This window comes from Endocarpon pusillum (assembly GCF_000464535.1).
Source record: "Endocarpon pusillum Z07020 unplaced genomic scaffold C670349, whole genome shotgun sequence".
Lineage (NCBI taxonomy): Eukaryota > Fungi > Ascomycota > Eurotiomycetes > Verrucariales > Verrucariaceae > Endocarpon > Endocarpon pusillum.
The window spans coordinates 18,294-32,612 of record NW_006913447.1 but is presented as its reverse complement, the minus strand read 5'-3'; the positions used below and the strand labels follow the sequence as shown (position 1 = coordinate 32,612).

At 49.7% G+C, this 14,319-nt stretch overlaps 3 protein-coding genes across 3 annotated transcripts; all 3 read left to right on the top strand.

The window, feature by feature from the left end:
• Positions 1-119: 119 nt before the first annotated feature.
• On the top strand, positions 120-7,339 carry EPUS_08673 (uncharacterized protein; the record flags this gene model as incomplete). The annotated part of the gene is made up of 4 exons (XM_007787367.1): positions 120-854; positions 905-1,232; positions 1,295-7,212; positions 7,274-7,339. 4 exons carry the CDS (start codon positions 120-122, stop codon positions 7,337-7,339), a joined length of 7,047 nt encoding a protein of 2,348 aa, XP_007785557.1.
• Positions 7,340-8,131: 792 nt separating this feature from the next.
• Positions 8,132-9,674, top strand: EPUS_08672 (uncharacterized protein; the record flags this gene model as incomplete). The annotated part of the gene is made up of 2 exons (XM_007787366.1): positions 8,132-8,188; positions 8,238-9,674. The coding sequence occupies 2 exons, from the start codon at positions 8,132-8,134 to the stop codon at positions 9,672-9,674; spliced, it is 1,494 nt and encodes a 497-aa protein (XP_007785556.1).
• A 1,616-nt stretch (positions 9,675-11,290) lies between these two features.
• EPUS_08671 (uncharacterized protein) lies at positions 11,291-14,319 on the top strand (the record flags this gene model as incomplete). The annotated part of the gene is made up of 2 exons (XM_007787365.1): positions 11,291-12,962; positions 13,796-14,319. The coding sequence occupies 2 exons, from the start codon at positions 11,291-11,293 to the stop codon at positions 14,317-14,319; spliced, it is 2,196 nt and encodes a 731-aa protein (XP_007785555.1).

The following is a 14,319-nucleotide window of genomic DNA, read 5'->3' as shown; positions in this document are numbered from 1 at the left end:
AAGAACGATCAATTGCCCATGAGAGAAAACACATCGTCCATCTCAGCACGGCTCGTCTTCTTAAATCCATAGTTCTTTGCAACAGTATCCGTCACCACAGGTCAAATGAGGCCGCTTAGATGAACTCATTTCCCTCCCCTCAACCCTTGACTACACCTGGCTCAGAAAACACCTCTGCTTCGAGAGCTGCTCGAGCGCAGCCGACCGCGTGGGGTCTATCCTCCCAACAGCCTCCTTCTCGCCGTGGCCTTGCACCTCTGTCCACGAACCTTACCTCCAATTCTGCACTGGGCCCATCCTTCCGTCGCGCAACAGCATCCAATAGCCCAGGCCCACATAACCCGCCAGCCTCGCCGCTCGGTACAACCTTTTCCTCTGTTCTGACCTCTTCCAACCGGCTCGGTGCTAGTCGCAATCCCTCTTCCGGCTCTTCTACCACTTCACCCTGGAGCCTCTTTCAAGCTGGCTCCCAACAGCCTTCCCCCTCACAACCTGGCCAATCTCTCACATCACCAAGATCGAGAACCCTCACATCCTCATCACATCTGGCGTCGAATACAAATTCGCTCAATTCCTCACAGGGGGGCGGTGGAGGTAGTGGAGGTGGAGGTCCGACAAGCACTTCTCGAGGAGGAGGAACATTTTCACCACCCTTATCAGGAACAAATATAAGTTCCCCCACAGGATTCGCTTCCGAGAAGCCCAACAACTTGGGGTCAGGGTCGGGCTCATCCGTCGCTGGTCAAGCGTCGCTGTCTAAGATATCGGTTGCCCAGGTGCTACTGCTTCTAGACTCCATTAGCGAAAAGGAAGGCAAACCGAAGTGGGACTCCAAAGCAGATCAAATTCGAAAGGTTTGTCTCTCCCCCTATGCAAAGACCCAGCTGCTCACAGTGACTCGCAGTTGGTTGATTCAAACGGCATGGATGTGTTCTCAAAGTATTTCCGTCGTCTTGTGTCTGGAAATGCCTCGCAGATCTTCCCCAGTTCCAGCACCAAAAGCTCTGAAAATGCAGGAAACTACCCCATACTGGTCGAGGAGATGCGCAAGGTCATTCGTGATCCCAGCCAAGCATTGAAAATTGCAGAGTCGATCGATGGCTCGGACGGCGATATCTTCCGCGATTTTGACCTCGTCACATTTGTGGACCACTTTAAACTCGATCCCATTGCTCAGAGTACCCTCGGGTTCGCGTTCCGAAGATGTGGTAGAAACGATCTGAGAACGAAAGGTGTGTACACATCGATATCAGACCAGGCGCAAAAACGAGATTTCTAATTCTATTACAAATAGCTGACAGCCTGCTTAAACAAACAAGCGCAACCGTTTTGCAAAGTCTTGCACGACCCCAAGATTCAAACAAAGATGCTAGTCTGGTTGTCATCCGACGATTAATCGAGAGCTTCGCCATCACCTCTCCTATCACCCTTAACGAAGAAGGAAAAATTGCTCTTGACTGGGCCGTAAGACAACGCTTTTCAGTGATGCAACAAGAAACTCCTGTAGAGGTCAACTCTGCCTTGCAGCTGTTGTGGATTTCAACTGAAGCTCAGGAGGTGGTGAAGAGGTTGCACCACAATGGAACAAGGAGTACAGCGTCTGTCGAGGCTGCTGAGGACCTTCTAACGTCGGTTGGCATCGAGAAACTGTCCGAGGCAGAGGTTTCGAGTGCTCTGTTGTATATAGCCTTCACCTCTGATTACCTTCACCACGACGCGGGCAACTTCCTCAGCGCCGTGAAGTCCAAGTTGAACAGCAGGAGCTTCACCTGGCAGCTTGTGCTTGAAGGGTTCGACCAAGGAGGCTATCGCGTCACCTCAGAGCAGTTCCTCTTCCTTTTCCGTGCCCTTCTACCTATCGCCCTGGAAGATGAGGCGATGGACCTACAACGCCTTTGGAGCGGCAAGTGGCAAGAAACAGATACACAACTGTCATTCCTGAAGGCATTTTTGTTCACATCAGCCGAGTCATTCTCCTTCTGGGAAGCACCACGTTATCGCCCAGCATATACTCTCGAACTTTTCGAAGGCGCCTCCGAGGAAGTATTGTTGCGGGCGCGCGCTGGCCTGATGAACCAATATTCCTCACTCGCAGCAGTCACGACTATCTTTGATTTAGCTTTGGTCGCAGATGATGTGTCGATCAGTGTACCAGACAGGGACGATATCATCGGCCATTTCATCCAGAACAACCTGGCTGTGTTCGTCGTGTCTGCGCTCAGCATACCACAGCCATGGACAAGCAATCAGACCCTCTTTCTTTTCAAATGCTTCCGGGTTTTCATGTTGAAGCAAAATAGTGACTACCCCTTCGCCCTTGAAGGCGCATGGCGGCAGAGCCCCGAGTGGGTCTTCCAGCAACTGCACCAGCTCTTTGTCTATGATCCAATGACGACCAACACAATCTTCGATCTTGCTCGGGAATTCGGCTGGATGGACTATCTGCTGAAATTCATGGTACCACTGTCACTTGATCTCGCATGCAGGCTTCATCGAGAATCAGAACTGGACATTGAGGATTGGGTCAAAAAGAAGGGAGAGGGGCATCCAGCAGAACACGTTGCTGCAACTCTGAAGCGCTTTCTCCAGATCAAGGCAGAGGATGAGACCAGAGTACAGCGACGGGATCAGCCCGGACCAACATCGGTGACAATGGCGGTGAAGACGGTCTTTGCTTTGCTTAATACACTGGAAGACTTTGTCAGCGACCCTGAAATCTTGACTCCGATTCAACAGAAGTGTGTTGCCACATATCCGCGTCTGATCAACTACGGGGAAGGCTTCGACGAAATCATTGACCGGAATGGTGAAGGTGGGAACGGTCTCTCTGAGGATATCGACAAGCAAATGCAGGAACTTCTCGGGAAAATGTATCGTGAGGAATTGTCGTTTCGAGAAGTACTGGAGCTGATGCGGCGGTACAAAACGTCGCAAGATCCTGCTGAGCAAGATCTTTTTACATGCATCGTTCACGGACTTTTCGACGAATATAACTGCTACCACGAGTACCCTCCCGAGGCTCTGATGAAGACTGCTGTTATGTTTGGCGGCATCATCAATTTCAGGCTGATATCTGGCATACCACTCAAAGTTGGCCTGGGTCTCATCCTTGATGCGGCTAGGAACAGTCAAGCAGATGAACCAATGTACAAATTCGGTGTGGAGGCCCTTGAACAGCTTACTGGCAGGCTTCCGGAATGGGCTGGCGTATGCAACATTTTAGTCCAGATCCCAACACTTCGCAGCACGACCATCTACCAAAAAGCAGAGGAAGTCTTACGCGAGCAGGGACATGACTTTGATGCTGAATCCGACCTCAACGGTGTCAATGGACTGCCGGATGCTCTAGCTCTTACTAACGGTAACCTCGATGAGCTTCTTGCGCCTGATATGTCAGCGAACAACTTTCGTGCTCTCCACGCGGATCCTCCTACGACCAGATACGTAGAGCCAGAAGAAAGTGCACAAGAGGCTATCTCATTTGTGCTCAATAACATTTCACCAGACAACCTGGAGGAGAAACTCGAAGCTATGGAAGAGGCCCTTAAAGAGGAGTATTATCAGTGGTTCGCAAGACAACTTGTCGAAAACCGAGCCAAAACTCAGCCAAACTACCAGCAGCTATATCTAGACATTGTTGAGAAGCTCGAAAACCGACCTTTGATGTCCGAGGTCCTGCGTACCACTTACGCCTGTGCCATCAAACTGTTGAATGCAGATTCGACCATAAGTTCGAGCCAGGAGAGAGCGCACCTGAAGAACATTGGTGTCTGGCTTGGTCTGCTGACAATTGCCAAAGATAAGCCCATCAAGCACAAGAACATCTACTTTAGAGATCTGCTCCTGGAGGCATTTGACACGCAGCGGCTTGTAGTTGTCATCCCGTTCACTTGCAAAGTACTAGTGCAGGGCGCAAACTCCACCGTCTTCAAGCCTCCGAATCCGTGGCTCATGGATATCGTTGCTTTGCTCATGGAGCTCTATCATTACGCCGACCTGAAATTGAACCTCAAGTTCGAGATTGAAGTCTTATGTAAAGAACTCAAAATGGATCCCAAGAATCTAGAGCCGTCCACGATGGTTCGAGATCGCCCGAACCAGATAGAAGAGGAACTGGCTGTCGCTCCAAATATGCCCGATGGGCTTGACATGTTCGAGGACTTATCTTTGGCGAGCATCAATCGAACTGGTCGGAACGAGCGACTTTCGCCAACTGCCATCATGTCTGGTCTACCTCAGCTTGAGAATCGGATCAAGTATCCCCCATCGCAGGAGCCTGAAGCTGTGCGAACTATTGTTAATGAGGCCTTTACACAAGCTGTTGAGGAGATCATTGCGCCTGTGGTCGAGCGCTCAATCACCATTGCTTCCATTTCAACCGCACAACTGATTCAGAAGGATTTTGCCTGCGAGATTGACGACGAAAAGATCCGCTCGGCAGCAAGACAGATGGTTAAGGCTTTGGCCGGCAGCCTCGCGCTTGTGACATGTAAAGAGCCACTGAGGATGAGTATCAGCAACTACATTCGTCGACCACGAGTGGACGTTTCTGACCAGGGACTTTCAGAAGGCTTGACCATTATGTGTGTCAATGACAATCTGGACATGGCTTGTGCTTTCGTAGAGCAAGCTGCCGAAGAACGTTCGATCATCGAGATTGAGCGTTTCCTTGAGCCAGACCTCGAAGAGCGCAGACGCCACAAGGCTACCCGGCCCAACGAACCCTTTGTGGCTCGCAATCTGAGCCGATGGTCCATGTTCATTCCCGAACCATATCGTCAGGGATCGCAAGGCCTCAATGAGGCACAGCGGGAAGTTTACGAGAGCTTTGGTAGACAACCTCGTGCAATTGTCGCCAACCACATGCAGTCCGGTTCTGCGGACTCGACAGGTAGACAGCTGCCAGATGTACTCCAGGAGCCTTTCACTACGATGCCGAATCTATCCACGCCAGGTGAACAACCAGCTGTTCCGCACGCTTCGCAGAATCAAGCGGAAGCTCGACTGAATCTACCAGCCTTGCCGGCGCCGAACCCGCAGTCTCACATGAACGGATTTACGGATACTGTTTCTCCACAAGAAAAGATCCAGAACCTTATGGAGGAGATCCAGCTCGCCGCTCGGTCAGGTTCAGCAGAGAGCGTCAAAGACTTGTCTCCCGAAGATTCTCTGTTGTCTAGCTTTCAGCAAGTTTTCCAGACTCTGACCACATCAGCGCGTCCCAACGGCGAGATCTTGGCACGTTTTGTGGCCGAAAAGATCTGCACCTCGCTCTACAGCGATGCTGAGAGCAAACTTGAGATTGAGGTTCTAGCTTTGATGCTTGCCAAGATTTGCCAACTCTCAGATTTAGTTTATCGCGACGTCTTCCGCTGGATGACCAACCAAGAGGAAAGTCATATCACCAATGTCCCTGTCACGGTGGCCTTGATCAAAGCAGGGTTGATGGAATTTTCCAGAATCGATACAATACTGAGCAAGGCTATCTTACAAAACAGTGACCACGCTCTCAATCTTCTGTCAGACCTGCTCGATCAACTCTTGTTCACCACTGAGCCAGTAGCGCTGCGCGCCGATTTCACCTGCAGTCTTGAAGCCATGAATCAATGGCTCGCTGAAGAACCAAGCCTCACTGTTGCCTCAGAGATAACCCGAAAGCTACGCGAAACTGGCGTGCCGGAGACCATCAACGGTGCCGTGTCTGATGAGATGTCAGCAAAGCAAGACCAACTAGAGTACATCTTCAGTGAATGGGTTCGCGTGTATCAGAACTCAGCTACATCCGACCGCACTTACGCAGCGTTTCTCAAGGATATGCACCAGAAGCAGGTCATCAATAATCAGGGAGACTCAGCGGCGTTCTTTCGCTTCTGTATCGACATCTGTGTTGCTACTTTTGAACAGGAGGCGCTTAGTCCTGCAGGAAGCCTGAGTGATGCCTATCTTCATACCGATGCGTTGGGCAAACTCATCATTCTCTTGGTCAAGCTCCAAGGTGAAGCAAATGGTGCAGTGAAGATCAAAAAGGGTGGATACTTGAACTCGATCTTGTCGGTGGTGGTTCTCGTTCAAAACCATCATCAAGTCATGCGTGGGGATCGTTTCAATCAGCGAGTATTCTTCCGCCTCTTTTCCAGCCTCCTCTGCGAATATTCGCTTGAAAATCTTCACGCCACACCAGAACACAAAGACATGATGCTAGTCCTTGCCGAGACCTTCCTGGCATTGCAGCCTGCTCACTTCCCTGGCTTCGCTTATGCATGGATGAACTTGGTATCCCATCGTGTTTTCATGCCTGCTTTGCTCAATCAATCGGACGAAGCTGGCTGGGACATGTACTGTCTCATCGTGCAGACCATGATCCACTATATTGGTGAACAGCTCAAGCCAACGCGCTTCACCCCAATCACTCAAGATCTCTACAAGGGCGTCCTCAGAATCCTGCTGATCCTCCACCATGACTTCCCTGAGTTTGTGACTGAGAATCACTTCCGCCTGTGCAATGCTATTCCTGTCCATTGCACGCAACTCCGAAATCTGGTCCTTAGCGCGTGCCCTTCGTCGTTTCAAGAACTACCCGATCCATTCACAGGAGGCTTGAAGGTAGATCGTCTGGAGGAGATGAAGAAGCCGCCGGTCATTGCTGGTGATGTCAGGGCACCACTCGAGGAAGCGGGTTTGGACACAGTCGTTGAAGCTGGACTGCGCAAAGGTGGGGATTTGGACACTGCCGTGTCGAAGATATGCGAAGTGATCTATGACCCCAGAGACAAGCACACTGGAGTTGAGTTTGTCACCATCAATGTTGACGTGCCGATGATGAATGCTCTCGTGCTCTACGTTGGACAAGACGCTCTCAGTGTTAGCTCAGCTAGATTTGACCCGGCTTCTCCCCACTTTCAGCTCTTCAGCAAGCTTGCGAAGGCGTTTTCTTCTGAGGCGCGGTATCATTTCTTCAACGCAATGGCCAATCAACTCCGTTACCCAAACAACCACACCAACTATTTCTGCAACACGCTGCTGCATATTTTCGGCGTTGAGCGGGTTGATCAGCAAGAGTCGGATATCCGTCAGCAAATCGTGCGTGTCATATTAGAGAGGCTGATTGTTAATCGACCACATCCATGGGGCATGCTCATCACGTTGTTAGAACTGGACCGAAACACAGCATACAAATTTTGGGAGTTGCCATTTATTGCAGCTTCTCCTGAAGTACGTACCACCATTGAACGTCTTCTTAAAGGCAGTCACTGACCTGGGTCTTGTTGCATAGATCAAGCGCCTGTTTCAAACTCTCTCCAGCCATGTCCACCAGACGCGTCCCACGATTCTCGGCTGACACAATCCTGCCCTCCTATCTATCAGTCTTGCTTCTCGGACATTAGCATGCTCCTTTCCTGTACATTGTCCAAATCACTATCCAATTCTCGATCACAGATATCATACATCTTCCACTGCGCAGATCGGACGAGATGAACCAGAGGCGCGCTGCCGGCTCGATGATGTTCGCACTCTAACTTCTATACCTCCGGTTCTCCATGTGATGTCCGCAGAAGCAGGGGTCCAAGATTCTGCTATGATAATCGTTAGGTTGCGTCGAAAAAGTTGTGCGAAGGCGCCGGCTTGATATGATGATCGTTCTCATGAACGGGATGGGTTGAAATGGCGGTTGCATGTATCATACTTTACGATAGCATTCTAGCTGCGGAGTTGAAGTCGGACAGTACGAACCTTAGCTAGAACAATGTAGGATAATGTTTCTTCTTATCTCTTTCATCAACCTAGGGCTACGTGTAGACTATAGGTGACTGTCTGACTGCTGGGAGAGCTTTCCCCCCCAGATTGGACATCATTTCATGAACAGACAGATTCGAAGGGGCAGGAAGGAATCCAAAGCAACATCAGAGCCGGGAACGAGCATGTGCAAACCTAGGGACAAATGCGGCCTTATTTCCGGATCGTCGAGATTTGTTTGGAGCTTCCTGTTATTGTGAGAAGAAGCAAACGGGGTGGTGTGAGCATCACAATGAACCGGGTTCCTTCCTACGTGTCCGAGGGTTCTATGACCACGATGACGAGCTGAACAGAACTATGCAGCAGTAGATGCGGCGCAATCAGCACGACTGGGGCCATGGCTGGAAGCTCTTTAGAGGACGATGAACAGCAGACTTTAGTGAAGCAGGTCATTGTATGCAGACCGATGAGCCTGATCAAGAGCTATACTTACAGATGTGTAGTCTACGGCCGCCACTCCGATTCACATTGCAACCTCGAGACCAGCATTGAAAGCATATCTGAGCACTCTCCTCTTCCTCGCTGCTTCACTCATACTACTCGCCATATCTACCACTGCCTACCTCCTCTTCTACTACAATTTTATCCCACAAGTCGACCTCATTAAAGTCATTCACCTTCAATATGCCGATGGCCCCTTTCCGCATTCCACAACATATCTGGCCTCTCCATCCTCCACGTCGTCCGCTTTGACTTCCCTCCAGCCATATGACATAACGATCCACCTTCACCTACCTCGGACCCCTACCAACATCGCAGCTGGTAACTTCATGCTCGATCTCTCCCTCCTTTCGCCGCCTTCAATTTCAGAACAACCCATATCAGCCTCGTCAGTTTTAGGACCAAGCAACGCCACCACACTTCTAGCACGCTCTCGGCGTCCAGCAATCCTCCCCTATCAGTCTCGCATAACCTCACTCACGAACACATTTCTCTCCTTACCACTCCATACCCTTTCCTTACGTGATATCGATGCAGCAACGCTTTCGATACCCATGTTTGAAAAAGTCACCTTCGCGCGCGGATGGCGAAATATACCTACGTCTGCAAGGTTAGAGATACAGACGCAAGCACATACTCAGGCTACGTTACTTGGTCAGCCAGCAGATGTACAGCAGCATGTTCCACTACAAGTCTACTCTGCAAGCATTGAATTTCATGCCCGGTTCCGAGGACTGAGGTGGCTGATGTACAATTGGCGAATATTTTCCTTCCTGACCTTTACCAGTGCGTTCTACTCTACTGCGCTTATCTCCACAGGTGTGGCTTGGGGGCTCATCGCCCTTTTCTCACCTTCCTTAATGTCCGGCAAGGAAGATGCAGATGAGCAAAAGAAGATCAAGAAGGAAGCAGATGTTGGGTCTGACTCGAAGGTTGTCAACGGACATGCAAAACGGCCAATCAAGAATGAGCCAGCAGATGAAGATGAAAACGAGGGAGATTCAAGTGAAGAATCAGGACTATCGCTCTCCAATCTTTCGGAGACTGCAACCACTTTTCCCACGCTGTCTAGGCACATGCCAATCCGATACCCAATCCAGCAGTCACCAGCCCAATCCGGCTTCTCGTCCGCATCTGGCTCCACCTCCGGCGGTAACAGAATCAAAACCGAAGAGCCGAGAAATGACATCGAGGCAACAAGGATCGAAGCTACAACAGCGGGAGAATTCGCCGAGGATGAGGACGAGGAAGGGGAAGGGGAAGGGGAAGGGGAATTTGAGGACATCTCCAGGAGTCGAGATCGAGACCTGGACCGGGACCGTGACTCGGGGATCGGAACGAGTATGGAAGAGAGCGCTAGGGAAGCTGTTGGGAGATTACAGAGGAGAAGAAACGGCACGGGTACGGGTACAGGTATGGGTTCGGGTGCGAAACGATGAAAAGTGTTTGACACTATGTATTGCTGGTCGTTACTGCGGCAATGGAACATGCCCATATTGCTACTGTCTTAGGGCTGCGTAACGAGCGGCGCTCAAGGCGCAGATATACACTTGTTCTATCGATACGTACTATACGTAGAAATCACGAAATACAGGTACGACCTACAGAATAAAAATATCGGTACTAGCTAGCAATTCCGTCATCAGAAAAAGCTTCCTCTCTGCCTTGAAATCGAATTGGTACGAGTAGGAGTACGGGTACGGGTAATCTGATCTCCGCTTAGGGAAGATGCTATACTGGTATGATGGATAGCAGGGGCCAGGTTTTGCTTCTTTGCGTACAGATCGGCTATTGCATGGTATCTTGATGGTTATCGTAAATGAAGGTAGGCATGTTTTGGTTATGATGGTTAGGCTACGAGAGGAAGTCGGTGATGGGCTATGGGGAGGGGGCGTGGCAGGAAGGGGAAGGGGAAGGTTCAGATTCTGATCGCGTGAGATACAGATGTGGCCCTTGTTGTGTTAGAGTGTGTGCTGGTGAGATGAGACATAGCGTACAAGTGAGTATTTGGAGGAAATCCTATTTTAATTGTAATGATAGTTATGTGTAGGTTTAACGATTTTATTGTTAGAAAGTCTACTTATGTACTTGAGAAGTATTGAGAATTATGACTTTAGATCGAATAAGTTCTAGTTTCAATTGGTTTTAGATTTCAAGTTTAAGCTATTATAGTACTAGTACAATACCAGCTAGCTATCCTGCTAGCTACTACTGTAATAGAAAGACGTACTACGGTAGGAGGCATAATGATTGTCACCTGCGTACTAGTAACTGTTTGTAACGCCAAGATAGAACGCCACAAAATTGCTCGATTAGAAACTAGTCTATTTTTCTCAGTATCAAAGTGTGCATTTCTTTAGCATCAACAAATGTCTTGTATCTTGTTAGCATTGAGAATTTGTAGATGGCGCAGAAGGAGATAGAATCAATAGAATAATGCGTAAAATCAACAAAACGCGTGTAGAACGGCGACAGTAAGCATTCGTACAGAGCAACAGGGTATCTGTATGAGCGCTGTTAATGACGTTACTTACTAGTGCGCAGGTGACAATCATTATGCCTCCTACCGTAGTAATGTTAGTATAACATTAGTACTTTTGCTCTAGAGCGGACTCCTTGTGAGACAGCTAGACTTCGAACGGTTAGCAGTATTGTTGTGGCCGATATCTGTGGCCATCGACCAGAGAAGCTTCCATACTACGTGTATCCATGTGGCGCTGTATTATAACTAGCTGTTACTGGAACCATGCTAACATCACTTCTGTCTGATACCGTAGTAGAATACATTGGAGACTTTTCATGTACGACTCCGTAAGATGAGGCGATATTGTTAGCCAGTCTCACGGTTTTCATGCGGCTGTCTCGCAATCCTTTTTCGTGACGGCTTTTGATTTTGTCTCCTGGTCCATGAGCAGATCCAAGGCACGTCAGAAATCAGAAGTAATGGGGCCCGGTCTTCAGCATTAGTTGCGACACTAGGACCTAGATGCGAGTAAGTCAACATACCCATCAGTGCTGAGATTTTGAGACCAACAAATTGCCAGCGGGGGCGCCAATGTTGATTGAACGCAGACCCTACGATCTTGACTGGAATAGTCGGAACGAAATCAAATCCTATGCTACGAAGGCTGCCGTGCCATACGTTAAAGACGATGGACGCCCAAGTTTCACAGGAGCACAAAGTGCGGTCTACAGGGCAACCATAACAACTACAACAGGTCTGCTGCGTCGCATCCATGTCGACGAGTTTGCAATCAAGGAGATACGGCTGGGAGATATTCGAGCGCGGGAGAGATTAAGAGATGAGATCAAACACCTCCGACTTTGCGATCATCGGAATATTTTGAGGCTACGAGAGGCTTATACAATTGATGAGGAGCAATGGACCGATACCACATTCCTTGTGACTGAGCCGTGGGCGCAGGCATCGCTTCAGAGATTCATAGAGAATGTGGCCAACTCTAAGGACGGGGGAAGCTCGCTGTGCCCTTGGTACATCCCGCAAAATCTCGAGCCTTGGCCTGACGTTGTCCGACAATGTATCCTTGGAGTAAAGCACTTACATGAGAAGACAATCAAGCACAAGGACCTCAAGCCAGATAACATCCTCCTATTCGATGAGTCAAATGGTGACTACTCACATCCAAAAGTTCGCCCTATTATTGCAGATTTCGGAATCAGTAAGGGATATGTCGTCGGGGCCAGAACCAGCTTTCAAGGCACCTACCAATACTTGGCACCTGAGCAGGTTGCTGAAGAGTCCAGCACGCAGCAGTCAGACATCTTTTCTCTTGGCTGCTGCTTTGCGTGGATTCAATCAATCTTATGTTCCAAGCCTTGGAAGGCAGGCTCAGAGAAGGAACAAGGCATTTTACGGCTGGACAGCGAAGTTTGTGTTGGGTTTTCGAAAGCTGCAGCAAGCATTCCGAACCTTTTAAAAGAGTTGCGCATAGAAGTGAGCCCGAAGAGACCCGAGAAAGTTCAATTTCTTTTCGTAATGGAAGACATGATTACAACTATGCTCGTGGCGACCCCTAGCCAACGAGCAAACCTAGGAGACCTACTAAAAGAACTTGACTTATATGAAGCTACTTGTCGCCAGACCAAACAGCAAAAGTTCCTCGACCTGTGTATCACCAGCGGACGAAACACGATAGCGATGGAGATTGATATCTCCGACATCTCAACAGACACTGAACTTTTCAAAGCAATCAAACGACGATATATAGCCTTGGATCGCCATTCCAACTTACGTTGGTTTATCAGGCTTCTAGGTATATCAGACATCACTGATGTCCGGTTTGTCAAATTCGCACTCAGTAACGGTGTCTTTGGGGTTCTTGATGGACCAAATTCAATGCCACCAGTGTCCCTCGTAGGGTTGCAAGAATACGACTACTCCCCTAGTCCAATGACTGAGGTGCCTATCCCCCGGAATATCTTTATTCCGCTTCTCTCAGCGGCAACTATTCATCCGCCGACCGAGGGGCTCTGGAATTGGTTTGCGTGCCGTCTTACAGGTACACGCGTACCAGATAAAAGCTCATCGACCCATTTTTGGCTCGATCGTATCCCCAAACGGCTTTACGTCACTGGTCATCGCGGACATGCAGCTGAGGCGACAGAAAGACAATCTGACATTGTTGGATGGGGAATAGAGATTGTCCAAGATATAAGAGAGATCTTTTTAATGAATTACCCGTCGCTCTGCTGGGCGCTGAATCTAGGTATCTCGCTGATCTTCTCGGCGCTGAATATCAAGTCCTCGATGGGCGGGGGGGAGAATAATATGTTGCGCGGCGTGGGGACCATCTTGGCCACCACGTCTATTTTACCCACGCTACATCTGATTCACCTGACTCGTTCAGAGATTGATCGAGCCTTTAAATTTAAAGAGGCCTAGAGTCCTTCAGCGCGAACTTACGCTCAATTGAGAGGGACTGAGGACTCATCTGTGCTGGATTGCAGCGTGTTAGCGTTCAATTTACCAAGAAGTTCAAAAAGCTTTCGGGAGTTTGGTTGTTTTTGTTTTGGAAGGTGGGTGGAAAGTTGTTTGATGAGATGGGTTTTCTTGATATTTTGTATATATGTGTGTGTGTGTTTGTTTTGGAAGGTGGGTGGAAAGTTGTTTGATGAGATGGGTTTTCTTGATATTTTGTATATATGTGTGTGTGTGTGTGCGTGTGTGTGAGGTCGATTGGGGCGTTGAGGGCAGAGGCAGCGTATTATGGGCCTATGATTCCTGGGAGAACTTGGGGCTGTCACATCAACGCGGTTCAACCATGCTACGGCCGGGTCTGGGTGTGTATCCTACTTATCGAGCATGACATGAGCAGAAAGGAGATCATTATTTCTGCTGATTTAATCTCATCATCTCTTTTTGAGTCGTCAGAGACAGTGTCACTATGAATAAATATGGCTTCTCTCATTCATTCATCCGTTTCTTCATTCATCCACCCACAACCATCGCTCAGCTCGGTTCCCAACATTAAACCCCCCCCCCCTCTTCCGATCTTAAATACTTTGTTCATTCGGATTACTGACCCAGTTCCCACTATAGCACGTATTCCTGATGCCATTATCATCCACACAAGCCCTGACCCGGGCGCGATAGATCTCGCCCAGCCCATCCCGCCACGTGTTCGGCTTGTAGCCGTTCTTGCCGCCGACCTGGAGGTAGGCGTAGACTTCGTGGCTGTCGCAGGCCGTGTCGCCCACGGTGCAGTGCGCGTGGTCCAGCGTCGATTTGCTCAGCCAGCGCCATTGGCAGTTTGCTGCCACGCCGGCGTCGGAGACGCGGGAGGGGTCGGCTTGCACGACGATGCGGCGGGGGAGAGGGCTGCTGCGTCTGGGTCGGCTTCGGGTTCGGGTTCGGGTTCAGGTGCGGGATCTGCTTCGCGTGTGAGGATGACGGTAGAGCTGGCCCAGAGACCGCCGGCGGGGGAAGTGCCCGAGGAGCGGGCTTCGCGGTTCGTGATGGTATCGGAAGGGAAGGGCGCGGCGGGGACGCCCCTACTGAAAAGATATAGTGCCAGAGCACATGTTGCGAATAAGGTAGATGGTCTTGACAGCATGGTGCTTTGA